This window comes from Phoenix dactylifera, chromosome 11, assembly GCF_009389715.1.
Source record: "Phoenix dactylifera cultivar Barhee BC4 chromosome 11, palm_55x_up_171113_PBpolish2nd_filt_p, whole genome shotgun sequence".
NCBI lineage: Eukaryota > Viridiplantae > Streptophyta > Magnoliopsida > Arecales > Arecaceae > Phoenix > Phoenix dactylifera.
The window spans coordinates 14624193-14646024 of record NC_052402.1 but is presented as its reverse complement, the minus strand read 5'-3'; the positions used below and the strand labels follow the sequence as shown (position 1 = coordinate 14646024).

The 21832-nt window shown below is 36.5% G+C and overlaps 1 protein-coding gene across 2 annotated transcripts; it reads left to right on the top strand.

Moving 5' to 3' along the window:
* The first annotated feature begins 1097 nt into the window (after positions 1 to 1097).
* LOC103715165 (CWF19-like protein 2) lies at positions 1098 to 19991 on the top strand. 2 transcript variants are annotated; one of them, XM_008802704.4, is made up of 12 exons: positions 1098 to 1241; positions 2410 to 3834; positions 5719 to 5726; positions 9344 to 9519; positions 10192 to 10252; positions 10334 to 10432; positions 12997 to 13091; positions 13347 to 13460; positions 15996 to 16063; positions 17122 to 17232; positions 18670 to 18913; positions 19638 to 19991. In XM_008802704.4, the coding sequence occupies exons 2-12, from the start codon at positions 2513 to 2515 to the stop codon at positions 19746 to 19748; spliced, it is 2409 nt and encodes an 802-aa protein (XP_008800926.2). In that variant the 5' UTR covers positions 1098 to 1241; positions 2410 to 2512; the 3' UTR covers positions 19749 to 19991. The 2 variants fall into 2 exon arrangements, with proteins under 2 accessions (XP_008800926.2, XP_026663519.2); XM_026807718.2 differs by having other exon boundaries at positions 1108 to 1340.
* Positions 19992 to 21832: the final 1841 nt, after the last annotated feature.

Here is a 21832-nt window from a genome sequence, read left to right as displayed (position 1 = left end):
GAAGGGCTCCGAGCCTTCAACCAATCGCCGACAAGGGACCCACCGTCTTCGGGTGGTTCTATATACACCCCCCTATTGCTCAGGACACCCCCCAAAAATTAAAAAAAAATTAAATACTCTCTACACCCCCCCATTTGCTAAGGACACCCCTAAAAAATTAAAAATTCCTAAATTACCCCCCACCCTCCCCACCCCCTTACCTAAATTGCTCTCTACACCCCCCAAACCCCCCCCACCCCGCTCTTCCCCTCCAAAACACCTCGCCAACGCCCAAAACCCCCCCGTTCCTCCTTCTCCCTCTCGTCGCCGGCATTCTCCCGATCTCCGACCACCTCGCCGGCTTCTCCCGGAACCACCTCGCCGGCTTCTTCCGAAATTTTTTTTTTTCACGATTCGTGCTCCGTTCGGCACTGGATCGCCGAACAAAAGGCTTCTGTTCGGCTGAACAGTGCCGGACAGAAACCTTCTGTTCGGCACTGTGCAGCCGAACAGATCTGTTCGGTTGAGGGTTGCCGAACAGAAGGCTTCTGTTCGGCACTGTTCAGCCGAACAGAAGCCTTTTGTTCGGCGATCCAGTGCCGAACGGAGCACAAACCGTGAAAAAAAAAAATTTCGGAAGAAGCCGGCGAGGTGGTTCCGGGAGAAGCCGGCGAGGTGGTCGGAGATCGGGAGAATGCCGGCGACGAGAGGGAGAAGGGGGAACGGGGGAGGAGGGGTTTAAGGGGGGTTTGAGGGGTTTTTTTTTTTTTCTTTTCAAAACGAAACGGAGGAGGAGGGAGGGGGGTGTATGAGAAAATTTCAAGGGCAATATGGTAATTACACTAAAGGTTAGTTTGGATATTTTTTTTTTGGTTTTTGGGGGGTGTCCTGAGCAGGGGGGGTGTATATAGAACTACCCACCGTCTTCCAGAAAAATTTAGAGCCAAAAGACAACTTTGCCCTTACAGGTTTTCCTTTTTTTATTTGATCTCCTTAAAACCGTTCACCCGTTTCCGGGAGTTTTCAGGAGTTGGGATTCTGACTCACGACCATCCATGCCCCTTTCACGTGCATTGACACGTGCCTACCACTTATAACCCAACCCCCCTCCCCCCTCCCGGCCCCCAACCCCCAACCTCTCTGCCCTAGGTTCTCCCTTCCCCTTCCCGTGCTGCCATTATCCCTTCCAAAACCACCTCGATTCGACGCCGAGCTGCCGTTTCCCGTTGATCTCTCGTGGCTCGTCTTCTTCCCTAGCTGAGGTGATTTCTTCTTCTTCTCCGGAGTGAAGTATTTTTCGCTTTTCTTCCCTAAGCTTTGGAGAGAGAGGAGGAATCGGAGAACAGAGTTCATAATTGCGTGTGCGTGTTTGTGTTTCTTCTTCGTTTTTGCCATGGGAAATAAATTGAGATGATTCTGTTATTAGGAAAATCAATTTTTTCCCCTTTTACCAATGAAAACAGTTTTTTTTTTGGTACAAATTACTTTTCGTTTCATGGCTAGATCTATTAGTCTTCGTTTTCTTGTGACGAGCTATATGAATCAACATTGAGAACCTGCCATTCTGTTACTCGTTTTTACCCTCCCAGGGTTTGAATTAAACTGGACTCATATTTAGCCAATTATCTTCTTTGTGCCTGGCCAATTCGATTTTGGCAGTTATTAGTAAATCAGATTTCGGAATTCTGCATATTTAATCTGAATATGAACATATAATGCTTCTGAAATCAAAGCCTTTGAATGTGATTCAGATGTAAAGGCCCATTACTTATCTGATAATTCTATATATTTAAGATAATAATATTAGATGCAACCACTGTATGATAGATTGGACTTTAATGTCTCATTTGGTCTAAATTCATTATGTGCACCAATTAGTATCTTATTGATATCTGTATCAATTTATATGGATGTAACTGATGTCTAGCTTGTATCTCCAGCCATTAGAACTAGTATTGGATATGGCTAATTTTGGATTTGTATCTGTATCTCTCCAGAACATGTATGGCTACTGATTTTACTGCTTATTTAATGTTCATATCTATATATGTATTTGCTGAATAAAATTGGGTGTGGGTAATACTGATTTTATGCTTGGGTTCAAATATCAATAATTCATCAAGCCTGAGTACAATTAGATGCTATTTATAGATTAGCTACTATTTGTACACCTGATGCAGCAATATGTAATCTGAAGTTCATAACCTAGTCCATGCACAGCATTCATATCGTTTGCATTTTTTTCAATTTTAATATCTATCCAGTTGGTTTTTGGCTATTTAAACAAAATGCTATTTATCAGAATTGCACCCTGAGTAGAAACAATTGATGGAATTGTTACATTAAAGTTCACCCAGAATGATAAGACAAAGCATTCTGTTTCTATTTATGTTACAGACCAAATCCTTACTTGAGTTTTTTTGTCAGCAGGAGGTTCTGAACATATGTTAATTGAAGCTACCCGATCTTTCAGTCAGTTGCTTTCTCTCTCTGTTTATCAAAGAAACAGCTGAGTTGTAACATTTGAAATATTATGAGTGGTGCTCCGAAGAGGTTGCATGAGGAGGGAGGTCACTCTACTCCTTTAAAACGACCACTTGAAGAAACTGGCATATACTCGAGTCCTGGAAAGCTAATTCAACCAGTTGGTAGTGACTTTCACCTACCTTTTGAACACGGGCAGGATGGACGATTTGCAAAAGTCCCACGTGTTGAGCCCCGCGATGTTGACAAGAGATCATCTCTGCTGCATCGGATGCCTTCAACTCCTAACAGCTCTTTAGACCATCCAGTTACATCTGAAAACAGGTTAGATTTCAAAAATTCAAAGGATGCCAGAGAAGTTAAGCCTGAAAACCGGGAAACAAAGGCAGAGATTAGGGACCTGCACACCGATGCTAGGATGGATACTCAAGGTAGCAAGGTTGAGAATGATTCAAGGATGGATACTAGGGGGGATGAAAAGGAACCTAAGTCTGATAAGGGTCCTCACATTGACTATAAGGGTGACATCAGATTTGATAAAGACAATTACACTTCAACAAGTTCACACCTAAATTGGAAAGACGGCAAAGAACATCTAAGGGGTAAAAGATATTTTGAGTCCCCTAATGATGGTTTGGACTCATGGCGTGTCGCAAGGCAAAACACAGATGAAGCTGGAAAGGATATCACAACAACTGAAGAGCGGGATTCCATGGAAACACATGAGGCTGTTGGAGAAAACAAAGTTGATCTGAAAGGTGAAGAAAAAGTCAGAGATAAGGATCGGAAAAGGAAGGATGACAAACATAGAGATTATGGAGAAAGGGATAAGGATAGAAATGACCGTAGAAACAGTATGCAACAAGGTGGTGCTAGCAATGAACGCAAAGAAGTGCTGCGAGAAGAGAGGGATATGGAGAGGTGGGAGAGGGACAGAAAGGACACTCAAAAAGACAAGGAACGGAATGACAGAGAGAAGGACATTATTAAGAAAGAGTCATCAAATGCAAATGAAAAGGACGGTTTACACTGTGAGAAGGAATTTGTGGATGGATCTGTCAAAGTTGCTGAGCAGGAAAACTCAACATTTGAACCTAAGAGGCTTAAAGATGACAGCTGGAAACCTTATGATAGGGATTTTAAAGATAGAAAAAGAGAAAGGGATGTAGATGCTGGTGACAGACATGAACAGCGTAGCAAGTGTTATGACAAGGAATCAGATGATGGATGTGCAGAACCAGATGGAGCTACAGAAAAGGATAAGGAAGTTTTTGGTGGTGTTCAGCAACGTAGGAGGATGTTGCGGTCAAGGGGGACTCCTCAAGTACCTAACCGAGAACCACGGTTCCGGTGTAGAGGACGTGATGAAGGGTATGCTGTAATATAATTGCGCTTGGAATCTTTCTTAAAAATGCAAATTTTTGGAACCTTATCTTCCGTGCATTCATGCACACATGCACATAAATTCCATCTATATACATACATCAATATTCATAGGCACACTCACATATATATATATATATGTATACATTTACAATTTATTTATGCTAATTTGAATGTACACATACATATCACTTTCTAATTATTTTATGTGCTAACATGCCAGCTTGAGAGAAATATTGATGGTTAATTTAAATTTTAGTGTTCAGTTTGTTTGTTAGGCATAGAAGTTGATGGTAGTCACCGGGGTTCAGTTGGATCATCTGCATTACGTCCACCTTTCTATGAGGAAGATACAAAATATGGAACTGAGCCTGTTCTCAGTTTTCTTGACCTTATATTGTCTGCTGTTATAGGACCTTTTCACTCTGGTGCTTCTTAGTTGTACTTAATGTTTTTAAGAACCGCTGCGTTGGTGCCTGCCTTATTGTTTGCATCATGTTTGCACGTTAAGGACGAGATTAATCTGTAATCATTATTATTTATTATTATGTGAGTACCATCCATTTACTTAGCATCATTTGATTTGATATATTATGTGTTTTATGGATTCTTTCTTTTTCCCCCAGATTTCTGCATTGGGCTGCTTTGACCTCTGTACACCTGCACAATTCCTAGGCACCTGCACAATTCCTAGGCACTAAGCAGCCCATTGGCTGCCAGTCAGCTGCCTATAATATTTTAGCATTTACTTCAAAATCCTGCAGTTATGTATCTACCTTATTTTGAAGAGAAAGAAGATCCTGATTTGCGTATCCCTGAATAACTTTCACAGATGTGCAATTCCTAATATAGTCATTAGACAACCTTAATTGTTAGCTTCATTTGCTTTCCCCTAAGTTGGTTTATATTTGAAAAGGCAATTGTAGAAAGCTATGTTTAAGGAAAAGAGAAAAGCACACTCCAAAGAAAAGGACACTAAGATTCCCTCCTTCCTTGAGGTGATAAGGAGAGTGACAGAATAACTGCAGATGACAAGATATTATATTTATAAAAGAAAAATACAATAAAATGTCGGCAAAAACAAGCTTGTGGGAGTAAAGGGAACAACTACAATTGAAAGAAATGTGCTAGAGAAGCTCTATTTTAGTGGCTTAAAAAGGAAAAAGAAACTAATTTAGAGTGTTGCTGTTAGAGAAATAGAGAAGAAAAAGTTGAATAATGGAAAACCATCTAGGTGGCATAGAAAATTGGCTTCTTGGGGGTTATTTAAAGGTGGGAACAAGTGATTAGTTTAATTTCTCTATCTAAAGCTGATGAAATTTGGCCAAAGATTTTCTTTTTCCTCTTAATGGATAAATGATACGTTCATAGACCAGAAAATATCTGGCTCATAAATAGGTGGGTGATAAATTTATGGAGAGAGGTGGTGGGGTCATGTGAATAGCAAATGATATTATAAAAGGGGAGGCATGGGGTAGGTACTTGGAGAATTGTTGAAGCCTTTAGGATGCCTTGACTCGTGGTGGCCCCCCTTAATTCTGTCCACGGTCCTTTGATTTATTGCATGCATTTTGAAATTTATATTCTTGCTATGTCCTGAATAGGTTTCTATCTCTCCATCTTTTTATATCTATTCATTCTTTTTGCAATTTTGCATTTAACATCATCCTCCCACCTTTATTGGGTTGAATTTTGGCTTTTTTGAGGTGTATCCTCGAACAGAAAGTAGTAAAATTTGGATATTTATCATTTAAATTTGAGAGATAATTTTCTGTCTGCTATTTTTAGTAGCTTCATATGCTTTATGTGCTTCATTATCCCTTATTAGACATATGCTGATTACTTTTCTCTTTCTTTTTTGACCTTTTGCAGATCTCAAGGTCAGCCAATCTATATCATTTCTTCTTTTAACAGGTTTTGCTGATGCAAATGCTTGATTGCAAGTTGAACCAAGGGGAACATCTTGCCAGTGCAAAGCCATGTTTCTCTTCTAGAATTTAAGTTCATGGATATGCTTCTAAAAGAAATATCCATACTTGCATTTAATTGTTTACATCTTTTTTCCATTGATTTCTTCCTTTTTGCTTACTTTTTTATGATGGTTGATTTATTGGCTATAATTTTTAATTCATGCTGTTGAAAGTATTTGAATCTGGCAATTCACTTCCTACTCTTGGGAGACCTATCGTATGGTTGTGGGCCTATGTATGGCTTGTTGTATTGTTGTTACATTTAGTTAGTTGCCTGGGCACCTACACTATCACCTGGGTGATAGACAAGCCCCTGAATGCCTAGATGAGCCTTGCCAGGACCATTATATATACATGCTTACATAAAAATACTTATATATAAATGTGCCTATTAATAGTTACATATATATATATATGTAAAATAATGTGAATGCATGTGGTATATATGAACATGCAAACACACAAATGTATAGGTATACATACATAACTATATTACTTGTATATAAGCATGCATAATAATATATAAACATGCATACGTAATATATAAATTTTATTTTGATTTTATCTAATAAATAACATGTTTATGATGACAATGGAGTGGCATATTTACCTTTGACTTCAAAAAGGCTATATTACCGAAAAAGTAAATTAGCTTAAATTTTAGGTGTTAAACATCTAAAGAAAACAACAAATCTTCTTTTATATTTATTATGAATTTGGTTGCATTTAACAGACTATAATTTATCTTTAAAGTGTTCTAATTGTTTATGTTCATAGTGTATTCTCTGAAGTTTGTTAAAATGTTTAACTTATTGTAGCTAAATCAAAAAACTATCAGGTGAGTTTGGACCAGGTCTGTTGCCTGAGTGAGTGCCTAGAAAACTGCCAGGGTGACATTGCTAGGCTATTACATGGGGTTGCCTAGGCTACTTGGCAAGGCTGCAAACTTGAAACATGTCTTTATGTAACACTTCTACTAGATGATGATGCGTTGACCTGACATAAGTTGGATGGCTCAAAAGATGATCAGAGTCCATACTAAGTATTTGTGTTTCTTTAAGTTCAGCTCTCTATCATCAAGTTGGATGTTGACAAAATTATGACCCCAAAGAGTAATGGTTCAAAAACGATCGACGAACCCCACATGGTCGCCTGGGCTATTTGGCAAGGTTGAAATCATGTCTTTAGGTAACATATTTACTAGATGATAATGTGCTAACCTGACATAAGTTGGATGATACAGAGATGATCAGAGTCTATAATAAGCATTGACCCATGTCCCTTAATGTTCAGCTCTCCATCATCAACATGGATGTTGGCAGAATTATGATCCCAGCAAGCAATGGCTGATAAAAGATCAATGATGACCTCCCTCATCTCTTAAAGTGTATTAGTAATCTTTAGTCTTGGGCTGTGCTATTTGTTTTTATTTTCTTTCATTATTGGTTTTCTGCATATTTTGTAGTTTTTAGGATAACAAGAACAACATATAATTGTCAGACAGAGATTATAAATTTTCACTCCCTGACATCTCAGAGAACTTTCCTTTTGGTAGGAACTATTGGATCACACAAATTGATGCAAGACTCTAGGTATCTTGGGCCAGCAACAATGCATAACACATCCTCATTAAATCACACACATGTATTTCTTAGAACTTAAAGTCATGCCAGCAAATTTTCTGATGATTGTTTAGTTTATTGATTATAACCTCTAGCTTTCCACTAAAATAAATGCACCCGAACAGGTTAACTTGTTACTAACTTGAGGCCATACATCTTCACCTCTCTCATTCTCAAAAGAAAAAGTTCTATGTGTGAACTTCCAGTTTCTCTTCTTTTATGTCTAAGTTTTCAGTCTCTCAGCTTTATGTCTGTTCTGAATTTGTTATACAGACTACGTTTAAACGTTTGCATCATTCCTCAAGCATCTTTTAGTACTTTGAGCTCTAGATTTATTGTTGAATTCTTCACTATATTTCAGTCGTTGTGTATGAGGATTGAGGTGCTTATTTAGGATGAACTCCTGTGTCATCCTTAATAGCTAAATCTGGCACCTATGAACCATTTAATATTGTTTAATGAGCTGGATATCCCTGCCTTTTATGCATAAGATGCGAACTCAGATTGATATTGCACAGGTTCTTGTTTTTTCTGATCAAGTTTTTAAGGCAGCGAGGCATCCCCTAGTTGGTAGGGAGCCTAACTATCTAAAAATAATGTAGTTACTCATTCTTTTTTCAAATAATATATTATAAAACAAATACACTGTTATAGCATAGAAATTGATTAACCATAGCATGGTTTCATTTTACTAATTGACCAAGTCCAACATAAGAGTGATAAAGGAGAAGCAGAGTTAATTTTAAAAGTTAATTCTGAAAACTACAAATTTGACTACTATAATAATAGAAAACTGAAGCTTATAAATCCCATATTGCATACCCCCCACCCAAAAAAATTGCAACAGTGAGGGAAATAGAGAAAATCAGAAAAATAGAGAAATGGAAAATAAACAGAAATAGGGATGAAAAGAAGAAGATGAAGAAAAGGAGAAGAAAAAGAATTGATTTTTTCTTTTTTCAAATGAGAAGGCAAAGCAGAAGAGAAGAAAAGAGGAAGCAAAAAGGAAAAGAGTAAGTAGTGTAAAAAATAAAAAAAGGAGGCCTTTTGGCAATCAGACAAACTGTGGGCACCTATTAGAGGGCAGCTAGTGGTTGAGTGGCTGTTGGAGGTGTCCTCCTGAGCCTCTAGTTGGTGGTGCATAGGCAGATGGGTAGATGACAGTTGCAGAAGGGAATAACTTGCCATAGTACCATTGAGAGATGAGGGAGGTGTCGGATTGGAACTTGGAAGAAAGTGAAGTGGAAATATATCTTATGTTATTTTCTTTTAATTGAATGTTTTTCAGTCACAATAATGAAAATAAAGTGCAAAAGCACCAAAAGGAAAGAGCATATATCTGCTAATATAAGAGTGCCTGCCCTTCCATGACCTATGCTCTCTAAGTGCCTAGGCACTTAGGCAGTGCTTTTGATGTTTATGCCACTTCCTATGAATAGGTTGCATTTGAATGTAAATAAATGATTTAATTAGAATTTATCTATCTGAGTATCAAGTAAAGCCAATTGCTTAAGTTATGATTTCAGTTCCTGTCAAATACTTCTGGTATGTGGATTAAGTGTTAGACAGGCAACCTGATTCTATCAACTTTGACCTGAAGGATCCACACAAATCAATGCCATTACACCTAATTTTGGACCTTTTGTCTGGTTCCATTTTAAATACAACTGGACCTGGACTAGATAATTTTGTCTTGATTGTGTTTATTTATTGGAAAAAATGCGGTAAAGATAAGGGGAGATTTTAATTTGTTTACTCATGCCGAGGAATACAGGCAAGGAGCTTTAGGATTCCACATGTTTTTAATGGTTGTTTTTGGGAATAGAGTACATAGTTACTTATTTATGCTCTGACAATATTTGTTATTTCCTTTGTTGTCTGTAATTGGTTGTCCATATATTGCAGGTAAACCTGAAGTATCTGCAATTGTTTATAAAGCTGGCGAATGCATGCAAGAACTTTTAAAATCTTGGAAAGAATTTGAAGCATCTCAAGATACTAAAAGTGATGAAAGCTTGCAAAATGGTCCAACTTTGGAAATCCGAATGCCTGCCGAATATGTTACTTCCACTAACCATCAAGTGAGCACTAATTGATTAGGAAAAAAATATTCTTATTATCATTTTGATACACAATCTCTCAGTGTTCTGTTGAATACTTAGTGAGAATTTTTTTAGCTTGTAAATTATGTAGGGCATGTGAAAATGATTGTGGCAACTTGCTATAAGTGGTCAATAATGATGACACGACTATTTTCTCTGAAATTCCTTATAGTTAGCCCCATCGAATAAGTCATATGACATCTTTTGTAGGGCATAACTATAAAAAGAGCCTGCAAAGTGAATTAGTGGTGTTTATAACAAGTGCTAACGTAATGCCAACAGATGTACCAAAGTTCTTTGGTTTATGCCAGTTAGCTGGAGGTCTACTGTGTTTACATTTTATGTCCATATATACCTACACATTTATTGAGATCTACTGTGTTTATATACAATTTATAATGAGAAACGAAAAAGGTCTATTTTATATGATCTTAATCATAGGAATTGATGAGGCTACATGTTTAGTCAAAAATATGTCCCAAAAGAAAAGTTATTGGTGTAAGGTTCATTGCCTCTGCATTTATGCATGGTGTTTGTAGATCCTAAAATAAGACATCAGATGTTATTAGCTTGTAATGCATCTCTAGTGGTTGTTTGGTTATTTTTTGAAATATATGTTGTTTAGGGGGTTATTAACAGATGCATTTGCAGGTCAAAGGTGCCCAGCTATGGGGAACAGATATATATACGAATGATTCAGATCTAGTTGCCGGTATCTATTTTCTTATGCATGCTATTTGTGACCTTATTTTCATCCTTACATTAATGTTCTTATATGGGTCTTCTTTGCCAGTTCTCATGCACACTGGTTACTGTTGCCCAACATCATCCCCTCCCCCACCTGCCATTCAGGAGTTACGGGCAACAGTACGAATTCTGCCACCACAAGATAGTAAGTTCACAATTTCAACACTATTTACATATTATTTTTTGTATGTTATGCATATTGGGAGTTGTAAATGCTTTCAACTGCATCAACATAGCTGTGTAGCTTTATGTGCATTAGACACATCTTATTGATTAATTTGGGATAGTGTCTTTACACTAGAATTGGGTGATATTGGTTATTTTTTTATTTTATATTGACTTACAATGAAAGTGGTTTTTTCTAACTTTAGTACCTAGATTTTTTTTTGTGAAACTTTATAATGTTGATATTTGTGAATGACATGTTATCACAGAGTGAAATGCATTCTCTCTATATCATCTGGTATCTTAGTGATACTTGAAGAAATAATATGAGTAGTTAATTTTTAGATCAGTTAATGCATATGTAACTAGAATCAAGTACTTGTCCTGGTTTTGATGTTCTGTATAAGCTGCAAGCACAATATGCTAGGTAGAATAGTTTATCATGGTTAAGAACTTCTGTGTCTTTGAACTGTGAATGCAATTAAGAAAATTGTTGATATGGAATGTCCATTTGTATGGCTTCAATGTTGCTTATTATTTTAAGAATTGCTGCAAGTTGGTCGGATGGTTTTTCTTATACATGTTGGGGCTCACTTAGTGCACACATATTGCAGGTTATTAATAGATCTATGCCCAGTCCAGACATGAATGGGGGCCCAAGTAACTAGGCCTGATGTCTTTTGTTCTTTGTTTTTTTTGTGGCCTCATCCTTGGAGACATGACTAATTTGAATTGGATCAAGTTTCTGGGCCTATTGAATTGATAGTTAACGTAGTAGTATAAGCTGATTATATACTTTTATATGGAACGTATTATGACTTGGAGGAATCTGGAATTTGTAATAACTAAACAGTGTTTTCGCAATAGCCTCTGCACTTCCTCTGACATTTGCAGTAATTCCTTATGTAAAAGGATTGGACAAATTGCTGTATTTTTTCAGAAAGCATCTAAATACATAATATTTAAATCTTATGGTTTAGGGAATATTCTTTAGCTTTTTAATCAGTTATTTGCCTTTACTTAATACTAGAACTGACATTTCAACTTGCATTGTGATAAGTAGAACAACTTGATCTAGTTTGCTTGAAGCAAACCAAGTTTGCTATATTGTCAAATTCCAGTCTTTACAAGGATCCCTGAATTTTACATTTTAAATACCTAGTCTGATTTTAATTTTGATGAAATGTAAGGAATATTTTTTAGCTTATTAATTAGGGGCAGTTTTACCATAATACTATCACTTGCAATAACCTATTACGATCTGATGAGGACTGCAATGTTGACTTGCAGTTATGAGAAGTGGAACAAATTGATCTATTGAGCTTGAACCAGACCAAAATAGCTATACTATCTAATGACAAACTCTACAACGATCCTTGAATTTTACTTCTCCCTATTCTTGAGTACCTTGTGTGTAACTAGACACCTGAACCTTGCCAGGGTAATCCATTCCTCCTCTGAGTTATTGCATTAATTTAATGGCAGGTGCCACATTAAAGATTTGCAATGGTACTGCCTACCCTTCATCTGTTATAATCTGACTAATAGAATTGAGGTACAGGCATCACAGCTTTGGAACCTATAGATGACAGGCAGGTTCGCTCCAGTAGGAGTTCTTGAACTTGCCTTGTCTGTTTATTAGGCATTATGGACTGAAACAATTTTAAACCTGGCCTCCATCTTGATATATGCTACTTCTTATCAACCTTTGACTGTTTGTGTAAAAAAGCTGTTTCCTGCTTGCTATGACAACTTGAACCATAAGCAAAGTATACATAATGTCTCTTGTGTTTGCTTCCAAAAGGCATCCTTCCAAAAGTAGTCAAAGTAATGATATAAAACATGAATATGTAAAGGTCGTTATTTCAATGTGTCACGTGCTGCACATGCCTCCTTGATATGCAGGACCTGCAATGATCCTAAGTGTGGGACCCATATAAGTAGGGTTTTTTCTAATGATGATTATTAGTCTACTTCTCTCCCATTTTGGAAGTTTATTCTGAGATTATCAGCTACTATTCTCTTGATCATACAATGCTACGAAAAAGGAGCTTTTCATGTGCTACTCAAATGTGGGTGCATGAATTGCAGAGACCTATCAGTAGATTGGCAACATTTTCTAGCACGAGGCTCCAGGGAACTACTCTGTCGGAGGTTGTTCCAGCATTTTGTATGCTGCAGAGAAAACTAAGTTGAAAGATCCCACTCTTCCACAAATGCCCTGCAAACTGCATATACCACTAGGAGCTTTCATGATTATGAATATTCATTACTATCCACTTTGGTTCTTTTAGTTCATGCAAAATTTTTAAGCCTGCCTTTTTGATGTTTTAAAAGCGATAGTGCTCCTCAATACTATTTTAAATAATAGACTTGACTATTTTAGCTCGATTCTTCTTTGGAGGTACCATTTATACTTGTTGAACTACTACAGGTGAACAAGTAGTCGTTTGTTTGTTGTTTGCTGCAGACATCTTTTTTTCCTTAAATGAAACTATATCATTTGTATAGTTTTTGAGATTTATTTTCTTAATATTTGTTTAGGCTACACTTCAACCTTGAGGAATAATGTTCGTTCACGTGCCTGGGGAGCTGGAATCGGCTGCAGTTTTCGTGTAGAGCGATGCTGCATTGTGAAGGCAATAAACATCTGCTATTATTTCTTACTTCGGCTATACTTGGGATACCCATATTGCTCTTATAAACTGCTATTTTCAGATTACCAACCGTCTAATCTTCTCATTAAGTGGACGGATTAGCGTATAACTTCATGTAGTTCATGATTTGTATTCTTTTGATCTGCACTTCGTATTGCCAATGCTGGAAATGATCTGGCAAATTCATGTTCTATAATATGTCATTTTTCTTTGGCTCAATTTTATTTTATGTGACAGAAAGGTGGTGGGACAATCGATCTGGAGCCTCGTCTTACCCATACATCAGCAGTGGAACCAACTCTTGCTCCTGTATCTGTTGAACGCACTATGACAACAAGAGCTGCAGCTTCGGTAATAGCATGGGTGTCCTATATATATTTTTTTCACACCATTAAGCATGTTTTAGCCATGTCATGAATTTCAGACTGTTTTCATGCAATTATGTATATTATTAAGTTGTGACTTCCTGAGGCTCAAACCTTGTTGAGTCCCAAGGAGCGACCATTGTAGTTGCTGGAGAAGTTACATTAAGAGTAGGCCATCTTTAAACACGCTGTATGATTGAATAATTTAGTAAAAGGGTACACAACCATAAGTCTTAGGTATAAAAAGTGCATTTACATATAATACAGTACTATAGCTTTATAAAGATGCGTAGTACCATGTGACATGCAATAATATTAAGGTGCCAGTATTGTCTCAAGTCTCAACCATCACCAAACCCAACAGGCAACCCTAGTTATCGAGCCCGCTTCCTTCAGATTGTCCGCTCCAACTATTCACTCTGAAAAGGTTCCATAATGTTTGAATGAGCTACATATCTCTATAAGTAATCTTCACTCTGTTCAAAAGTATTCCCAGTAGAAAAAAATGAATTTGGAACATATAGCATAGATTCTTAAATGCAAAAAATAATGCCAGAAAGGTCAAACAAAAGTTCAACAAAATGATTTTGTAATGATGTACTAAAATCAGGATTTCTAATATGAAATGAGACACTGCAAAAGTTGATCATATTTAATTTATAAAAACAGCTTAGGTAATTCACAATGGTTCACATTTTTTTATAAAGTTCCCAGTTTTTCAAGGCCAAGTATATGTCCATTGCTAATGCAGATGATGTTGTGTATATCCTCATTGATAACAAGAATGAGGCCACCACCAATATTCTCAAAGTGCACATATGGCCTCGTCCATAAGTCATGACCTCCAAAATATAAGTTCAGAGGAGCATTTGACCAATATATCACCTAACTAGAGTTCCGCTTATATTAATCATCAATAATTCATAGGCCCAGATATACCACAAGGCTAGAGGTCCACATATGCCCTCATCATTGATTTGGGTCCCAGATATACCACTTGATTAGTGATTTGTCTATATCTCATAGATAGTTCAGTTGGGATCCAAATATACTACCTGCCTTGACATATATAATTATATATTACACATATTGCATTATTTTCAGAGTAAACATAACTTCACATGTCATTTTGAAATTTTTATTAGAAGGCACCAATGTCAACAAGCACTCTTGTGCACAACAGATGCATGTTTCAAGCGTAAATATGAGTTCAAAAATATTAACTTGAACACTCATGATTAAAATTTCCAAAGTAGTCGCTCTGTCAGCAAATCATCTCTCTTTTTTGCTCTAAGCAGTCGTCCAGTAGACTGAGTAGCCCGAACTGTCAGGCAAGTGTCAGGTGGTTGAGCATTTAGGGGTGCAAGGAAATAGACACTTAAAACACAAATTTATACTAGCATAGATCCAGATGTCCATATAAGAATGAGCCAAAGACTTTTAGCTAGTTACAGCATCAGAACACATAACAATTTTATGTATTTGAAGCTAATTAGACTCCAAACTGCAATGAGAAACCGTAAATTTCGGAAAACAACAAAGCTTTTAGATATTTAAAAGGATACCTAGACCTGGAATCAATTTGAGTTTTAAAAAGCACAAGAGATCTTAACTTCAAAATGCATGGAACAATTACTTATAATACAGTACCCATAAAGCCAATAAAATCCTTGTTCCCCCACTTTCACCCACAATCACCTACTAGCTCTCTTTTCCTTTCTATCTGACTTAGTTTCAGTAGTCCTTCTTTATAAGCATGGTCCGTCAGTTCAGTTGGTGACCAGGCCCAGAAACAAACCTTATTTTAAGTAAATGTTTTATTTATCCCAATTTTAAATGCTTATCCCAATGGTTACAGCCCTCTGCTTGGCAACCAAGAGGTTCTGGGTTATGGTGCATCTGAAGTATTTGGACCTGAGTAATTATACTGTGAGTGGATCTCCCTCCTTTTGTCCCACTCTCAAAAAACGGGGTATTATCAAGTCTTAAAGCCTTCGAATTTCATTATATCCAAACATTACTAAATCTGAAAGTCTGGTAACAAAGTCCCATTTCTTAGTCTCCAGAATTTTTTCATTTTGTATGGCACAAATTAGTACACCACACTTCAATCGAAAGAGATTCATGCTTAGATTTCTGACAAATGTATATTCTCCGAAGTGCATGTCGTTTCCTTACATAAGGATCGATGCTTTTAATGTATATAGATGCCTCTAATTAGCACATGTTATTATAGAAAACACCCAAGGCAACTCCTTAATAAGATATAGGGCATCTTGAGCTGGATTAGGACCACATAAATTTTCTGATGTTGTGGTTCATCATTGTTATCTTGTACGTTTCTAGTCCTTGGTGTGCTTGGAAACTTTGTCTTGTTTCACTTATTTCTTGATTGTTATTTACTTTTAAACTATTGTATCTCTCATTTTTACACCACAGTATTAAAATTTTTGACGTTACCATAAGAAAAAAACATGCGATTTGTATTGGTTGAAGAGGCATTGCATGATTTTTGCTGCAGAATGCATTGCGGCAACAAAGGTTTGTCCGTGAAGTCACGATTCAGTACAATCTCTGCAATGAGCCATGGTAGTATCTATTCTCACCTAATAACTTTTATATGGACGCTATGTTACTCCAATGCCAGTGTAATTTCAGATGTTTGAAACATAATTATTGTGGGACATAGCTTATTATATATATGATATTTATTTCTTGAAATTTATACGGGGAAAATTCATGTAGATATAAGAATTTAATTTTTGCTTCTTATTGATCTGATAGTCATCAACTATGATACAAAAAATATTCTCATCTATTCACATAGTTATCATTTTTTATTTGTTAAAAATTTTGTGTTTTGATAATAAACTAATATATGATCTTATCACCAGTTGTTTAACTCTATTACTAGCAATTGGTGACAGTTTGCCAAATTTGATATTCCTCAGTTACTGCAAAACTTTTTGCCCCAACCATGACTAAGGTGTCTCGTCCCGCTAATATGCGATAACTTATGTATTGATATTTTTAAAAGCTTGATGGTTTCATGCTTGTTTTCTACTTCTCTCTGATATTTTTGAGCTTCTAATAGTTATGCATATTGGCCTTTTCTTTTCTTTTCTTATTGACTTTTCATCAGAAAAGTCCCAAGAGAACCTATATTGGGTACTTAGAGTCATGTCAGTTGCACTTTACGGAATTATATAATGGAAACCTGAGTAGATGGTGCAAAGTAAAAGATTAGCATAATTATATTATATTTATAGAAATTAGATGATGTCGGTTCATGGATTGCATCTCGTTTGATTTTTATTATATAATGCAAACCTGAGTAGATTGTGCAAAGTAAAAGCTTGGAATAATTATATTATGTTTATAGAAATTAGATGATGTTGGTTCATGGATTGCATCTCGTTTGATTTTTAATTTATATGTCCTATGGTTACTTCATTTTGAACTTGACATGATGACACAATTTCAGATTTAATGATTTTCAGAGTTATTCCAGTTGGACACTTTAAGTTGCAGACTTTTTGTCAATGTCATTGTAGCAATCATGATGAAATTCACACACAAAGTCTATTAAATGCATTTTATATGATGAAATGACTTTTGTTTTTTCCTCTCCATCTTTATTGCCTCAGGCTGAAATACAGTATTAATATAGTTGCTGATAAGGGGCTGAAGAAGCCTCTCTATACTTCAGCACGGCTGAAGAAGGGTGAAGTTCTATATCTGGAAACACATTTTAATAGGTATGATCTTTACATAGAATTTTATTTTCCTTGAGAAGTTGTCTTAGTATTTTCATTCATTTTATTATTTGAAAAGTCTTCATAATTATTTGTTATGATCTATTGTGCTCACTGTTAAAGTATATTGCCAGTAGAGGTGAATTACTTCTGTATTGTACATTACTTTTTATTTTGTACTAAAAACAATTGATCAATTCCATGTACATATCTAGATGGTGCTGATTAAAGAAAGGCTTTTAAGTATTGGTTAGTTTACAGCATCTTGCGTACTTACTGAGCCTCTCTGTCCCATTTGTTCTTGAAATATTACATCTTAGGGAACTATTCAACATTTTCTGATATTCCTTGGTCACTGTTACTGTTAAGAGTAGGGAATTAATATAGGCTTGTCCTGGTAGTACTAGAAATCATCCAGTGAATCATGATTATATTAGATTATCATGAAGTTAGTAGTGCAGTCCTGGTACTAGGAATGATCCAGTGTATTGTGGCTATCATATAGTCTACTTCAATCAGCTGGAGTTAACTCCTCCAGGTTTCGCTCATTTTGATTATCATAAAGGATTTTGGGTCAGGGTAATCTCTGAAAAGTGACACCAATTAATAGATTATAGATGCAATTGATATTATTGACAAAGTTAAGCACAGGGTGATGTAATAAGGAAATCTAGATATTTTAATATTCAGTGTGAACTACAGGTTTTCATGATTATAAATCGGTTTTGTAGCGGATATCTAGTAGCTAAACTTACATCTCTCTCTTCTTTGTATCATTTACATAGGGATTTCCATACCTTATATTTTCTATTTGAAATACAATTCCGGTGGTTTAAGTTTTGTCTAAGAGGTCTTTATGTTTGTTTTGGGTGTTCTTAAGTTGTCGAAGTTGAGGATGTCTGATGCAATTTTCTATTGATACTACATTTTTTCGTATGGTTAACCATGGCTGCATAGTTATGCCATAGATAATGTATCGCATGGTTTGGAGATCTAATATTGTTCAGGGAGCAAGTTTGCACAAAAGGGTTCAAAGTGGGGTTGCAAAGATTCAAAATAAGATTCTCTCTCTCTCTCATTGGGATTGATTAGCTGAAATTGAAAGATGGGCGAGAGCAGCCCAATTGGGTGGGCATTTCATTATGTTGCTGTATAAGAGGACTTATGAGAAGTGGGTTCTTCCATTCTTCCTGTTTAAACTTGAAATTTGTAATATATTTGTTAGTTAAGGAACTATGCTATTTGCCAATGTATTTCAATAAAGCTGGTTGTTGAATGCTGAGGATACTGGTCCCTTATTATGTTTTTCCTTTTGGGAGGGGGGTTGGGGTTTTGAGAAGTAAATTGATCTTTTATGATAAACTTGGGGTTGCCTTTAGCAGTATTAAAATTATCACTATTCTGAACCATGTCCTTTTTTTGATTTTTTTTTCCTTGCAGGTATGAGTTATGCTTCAATGGGGAGAAGACTGTTTGTAATGGAACAATGCCAACTTCATCTCAAGCACCAGAGTCAGAGCAGGAGAAGCCTCAAACCCATAGCTCTCATGTCCAAAACGGGGACAGAAATTCAACAGACCGCGAGAATGTCATTGATGTGTTTCGGTGGTCTCGCTGTAAGAAGATTTTTCCAGAGAAAACTATGCGTTCCATTGGACTCCCATTACCCATAGAACATGTGGAGGTAGGTAGCTGATTCCCCTTCACTGAGACAAGCATCCTAATAAGTCTGTTTTGGTACTTTTTGTTGAGTATAGCTAGCTGTCTGTATGATGGTTAATTTAGGGTGAAGTCACAAGTAGGTTTTGGAGGTAATCTTTAGTTGGCACTATTTGGATGACATTTTGAAGCATTTTCTGGGGCTAACTTTTTTTTTTTCTTTGATGGTATGTTAATTTTGTGCTCTCTTAAGCAACTATTGCACTTCAGTTAGTTTATCATTTTATCAACCACAGGTAGTCAGGTTCACTTTGAATTGAAATGAGATGTTTGAGTTAATTTTTTTTTGGTTGCTAGAATCATTTTTATCCACCATGATCAACTCCTTGTCAAAATTTTGTTGCTCTCCGGCAGAGGCTGCTATTACCTGTTAGTCTAAATCTGATAACTTGTTGAAATGTCTGGCTGGTTTTGGTATGGAACTCTTAAGAAAAATCTAGTCATACACACACACACACATATAGATATATATATCACATATATAATCGGTTGGTAGTCATTTCCTGTTACACCCATCCACCTGTTCAGAATCATGGGCTTTTTCTGGTGCTGTGTACCAGGCTGTTCGGATGTTAGCATTTCTCATTGTTCATTCATGTAATAGCCTGGCAGCCTGGTGCTTTGAGATCATGTGTTCTCACTCTAAACAGTCATAGTTTTTTACTTATATTACTGTTTCAATGGTGCAGGTATTGGAGGAGAATTTGGATTGGGAAGACGTACAGTGGTCACAGACTGGTGTTTGGGTGGCAGGGAAGGAGTATGCTCTTGCTCGAGTCCATTTTCTCTCCCCGAATTAGCAATCCGATATATATATCTCTAGGCTCCTTACATTTATTTATAATTTCATGCAAAATGCTTGCATCCATGTGCATAATGCTGACTCTGATAGGTAAAGCTTCTTTCCTCTACGTAGTTGAGTCTTGAAGGTGTGATTTCCTTTGTGTAATCAGGTTGACTCTAGGTCACCAAATTCGCTAATTTTATGAGTAAATGATATTTATGATAGTTTATTCTTAATCTCAGCGGGAATGGTTCATGAATTTATCCGTGTGTTTCCCTTCCATATTTAGGTTTACTAAAAACGGTCAGCTGGGATGGTGGTTAATTATTGGACAAATTTTGTTCGCGGCAATTAAGAGCAAACTTGAATCTTTGAACTGAACTTGCTCGTTGGTTTGCGATCATCTTTACCTCTGGAAGAATGATCAGTCATCCAGTCTTTTTGTTCATTCTTTCCCAGTGATGCTGCTCTGGATCGCTAGCTTAATAACTTGCCGAAAAATCTAGTCTTGTGGTCATAGCTACATCCTAATTTTTCTGGCCCTTCGTATTATTGTTTGTTGCATGGCTGAAGGGAAAACAAATCAAGGGTCCGTTTGGTTTGCGGGAAACATTTTTCTTTCTAAGAATATGATTTTTGGAAAGAAAATTTCTAGAAAGAAAATGCATGGGAATATACTTTTGGTATGTTTGGTTAAACATGGAAAAGTGACAAATTTTCAAAGTGCTTATGTTTGGTTGACCATCTACACTTCTAAAAAAGTTATGTGTAATTTTTGCAAAAGTAACTTTAATGCTTTTTTAATGCTGAAGGATTTTTTTGCAAAAAAATAAAGATGAAGTGATTTCCACCTCATAGGAAAGTAACTTTTTCATGTTTCTCATGGGAAAATTTTTTTCATGAAATGTGGAAATCATATTTTCATAGGAATACAATTTTTCCATCTCTCTCCTTTGAAAACTCCAACCAAACAAGAGGCATCTTATTACTTTTCTGTTGATCACACTTTTCCTTCTTCAAACGAGCCCCAAATGTTTTTCCAAGGACTTAAGTGAATTTTGAATCATTTATCATCATACTAATATTGTTTAGTGTCAATTCTATTGCCAAAATGAGCCCCCAACGGGTCTTTTCCGGGTACTTGTAATATAACGGTCGTAGCAGCTCGTAACCATCATGGAAGACCAAGTCTTCCTTGGTACAAGAATTTTACTGCGAGAGGCAATCCCAAACTGTGGACCAGAGGCCCAACCCTGAGAACGCGTAGGGGATCGTCATGGGCTGGTTTTTTGCGGGCCTCCTAAACTCATAGCAGCCCGGGTCCGGCCCATCTGGTGTGGTTCTAATATTGTCAGGACTCCGCACCTAGAGGGTGAGATGGAAATACATGCAAATCACGAAGCAAATGCTTAAACAATGGCTACTGCTTTACACTTCTAAAGCAGCAGGATACAATTTTCCTGGCATTTAAGATAGAACCCAACGATCCAATTCCTGCTGAACCTGGTTAAAACCCCAGCAGTACCATATCTGTATCCCATAAAATTTGTTCGAGTACGGGGTCATTCAGTTTTACAAATCCCCCAACCGCCTCTATCATATATTTTGATAAATTACTTGCCCCAATATTTGTTGCCATTTTAATATTAGAAGTCTCGACGTGACATAGTATGTAGGGTGCATTTGGTTCACACCGGAATCGGAGCTGTAATAGCAATCAGAATGGCTATATTTCTTGATGCATTTGGTTCATGGCAGAAATCGAAATTGGAATTAGAATGTGATGTCCATAATGACAATATTAGACAAGAGTGGTGATTAGGTTTTGGAAAATTGAAGCATTTCTATTAAGGGTGGCAATTATGACTCAACCCATATATTCGACTGCGAACGACCTACTTTAAGCAGACATAAGCAGGTTTCGGTCATAAATGAGTCAATTTGTCTAAACTTATTTATTAGATGAATTAGGTTCATATTTAGATTTTTAACTTGTTCAATCCGTTTTGACTTATTTAATAATTAGATCGGGTCATTATCCGTCTATTAATCTATTTAAACATGTTTAACCTGTTTGTGACTTGCTTAACGTGTTTCTGA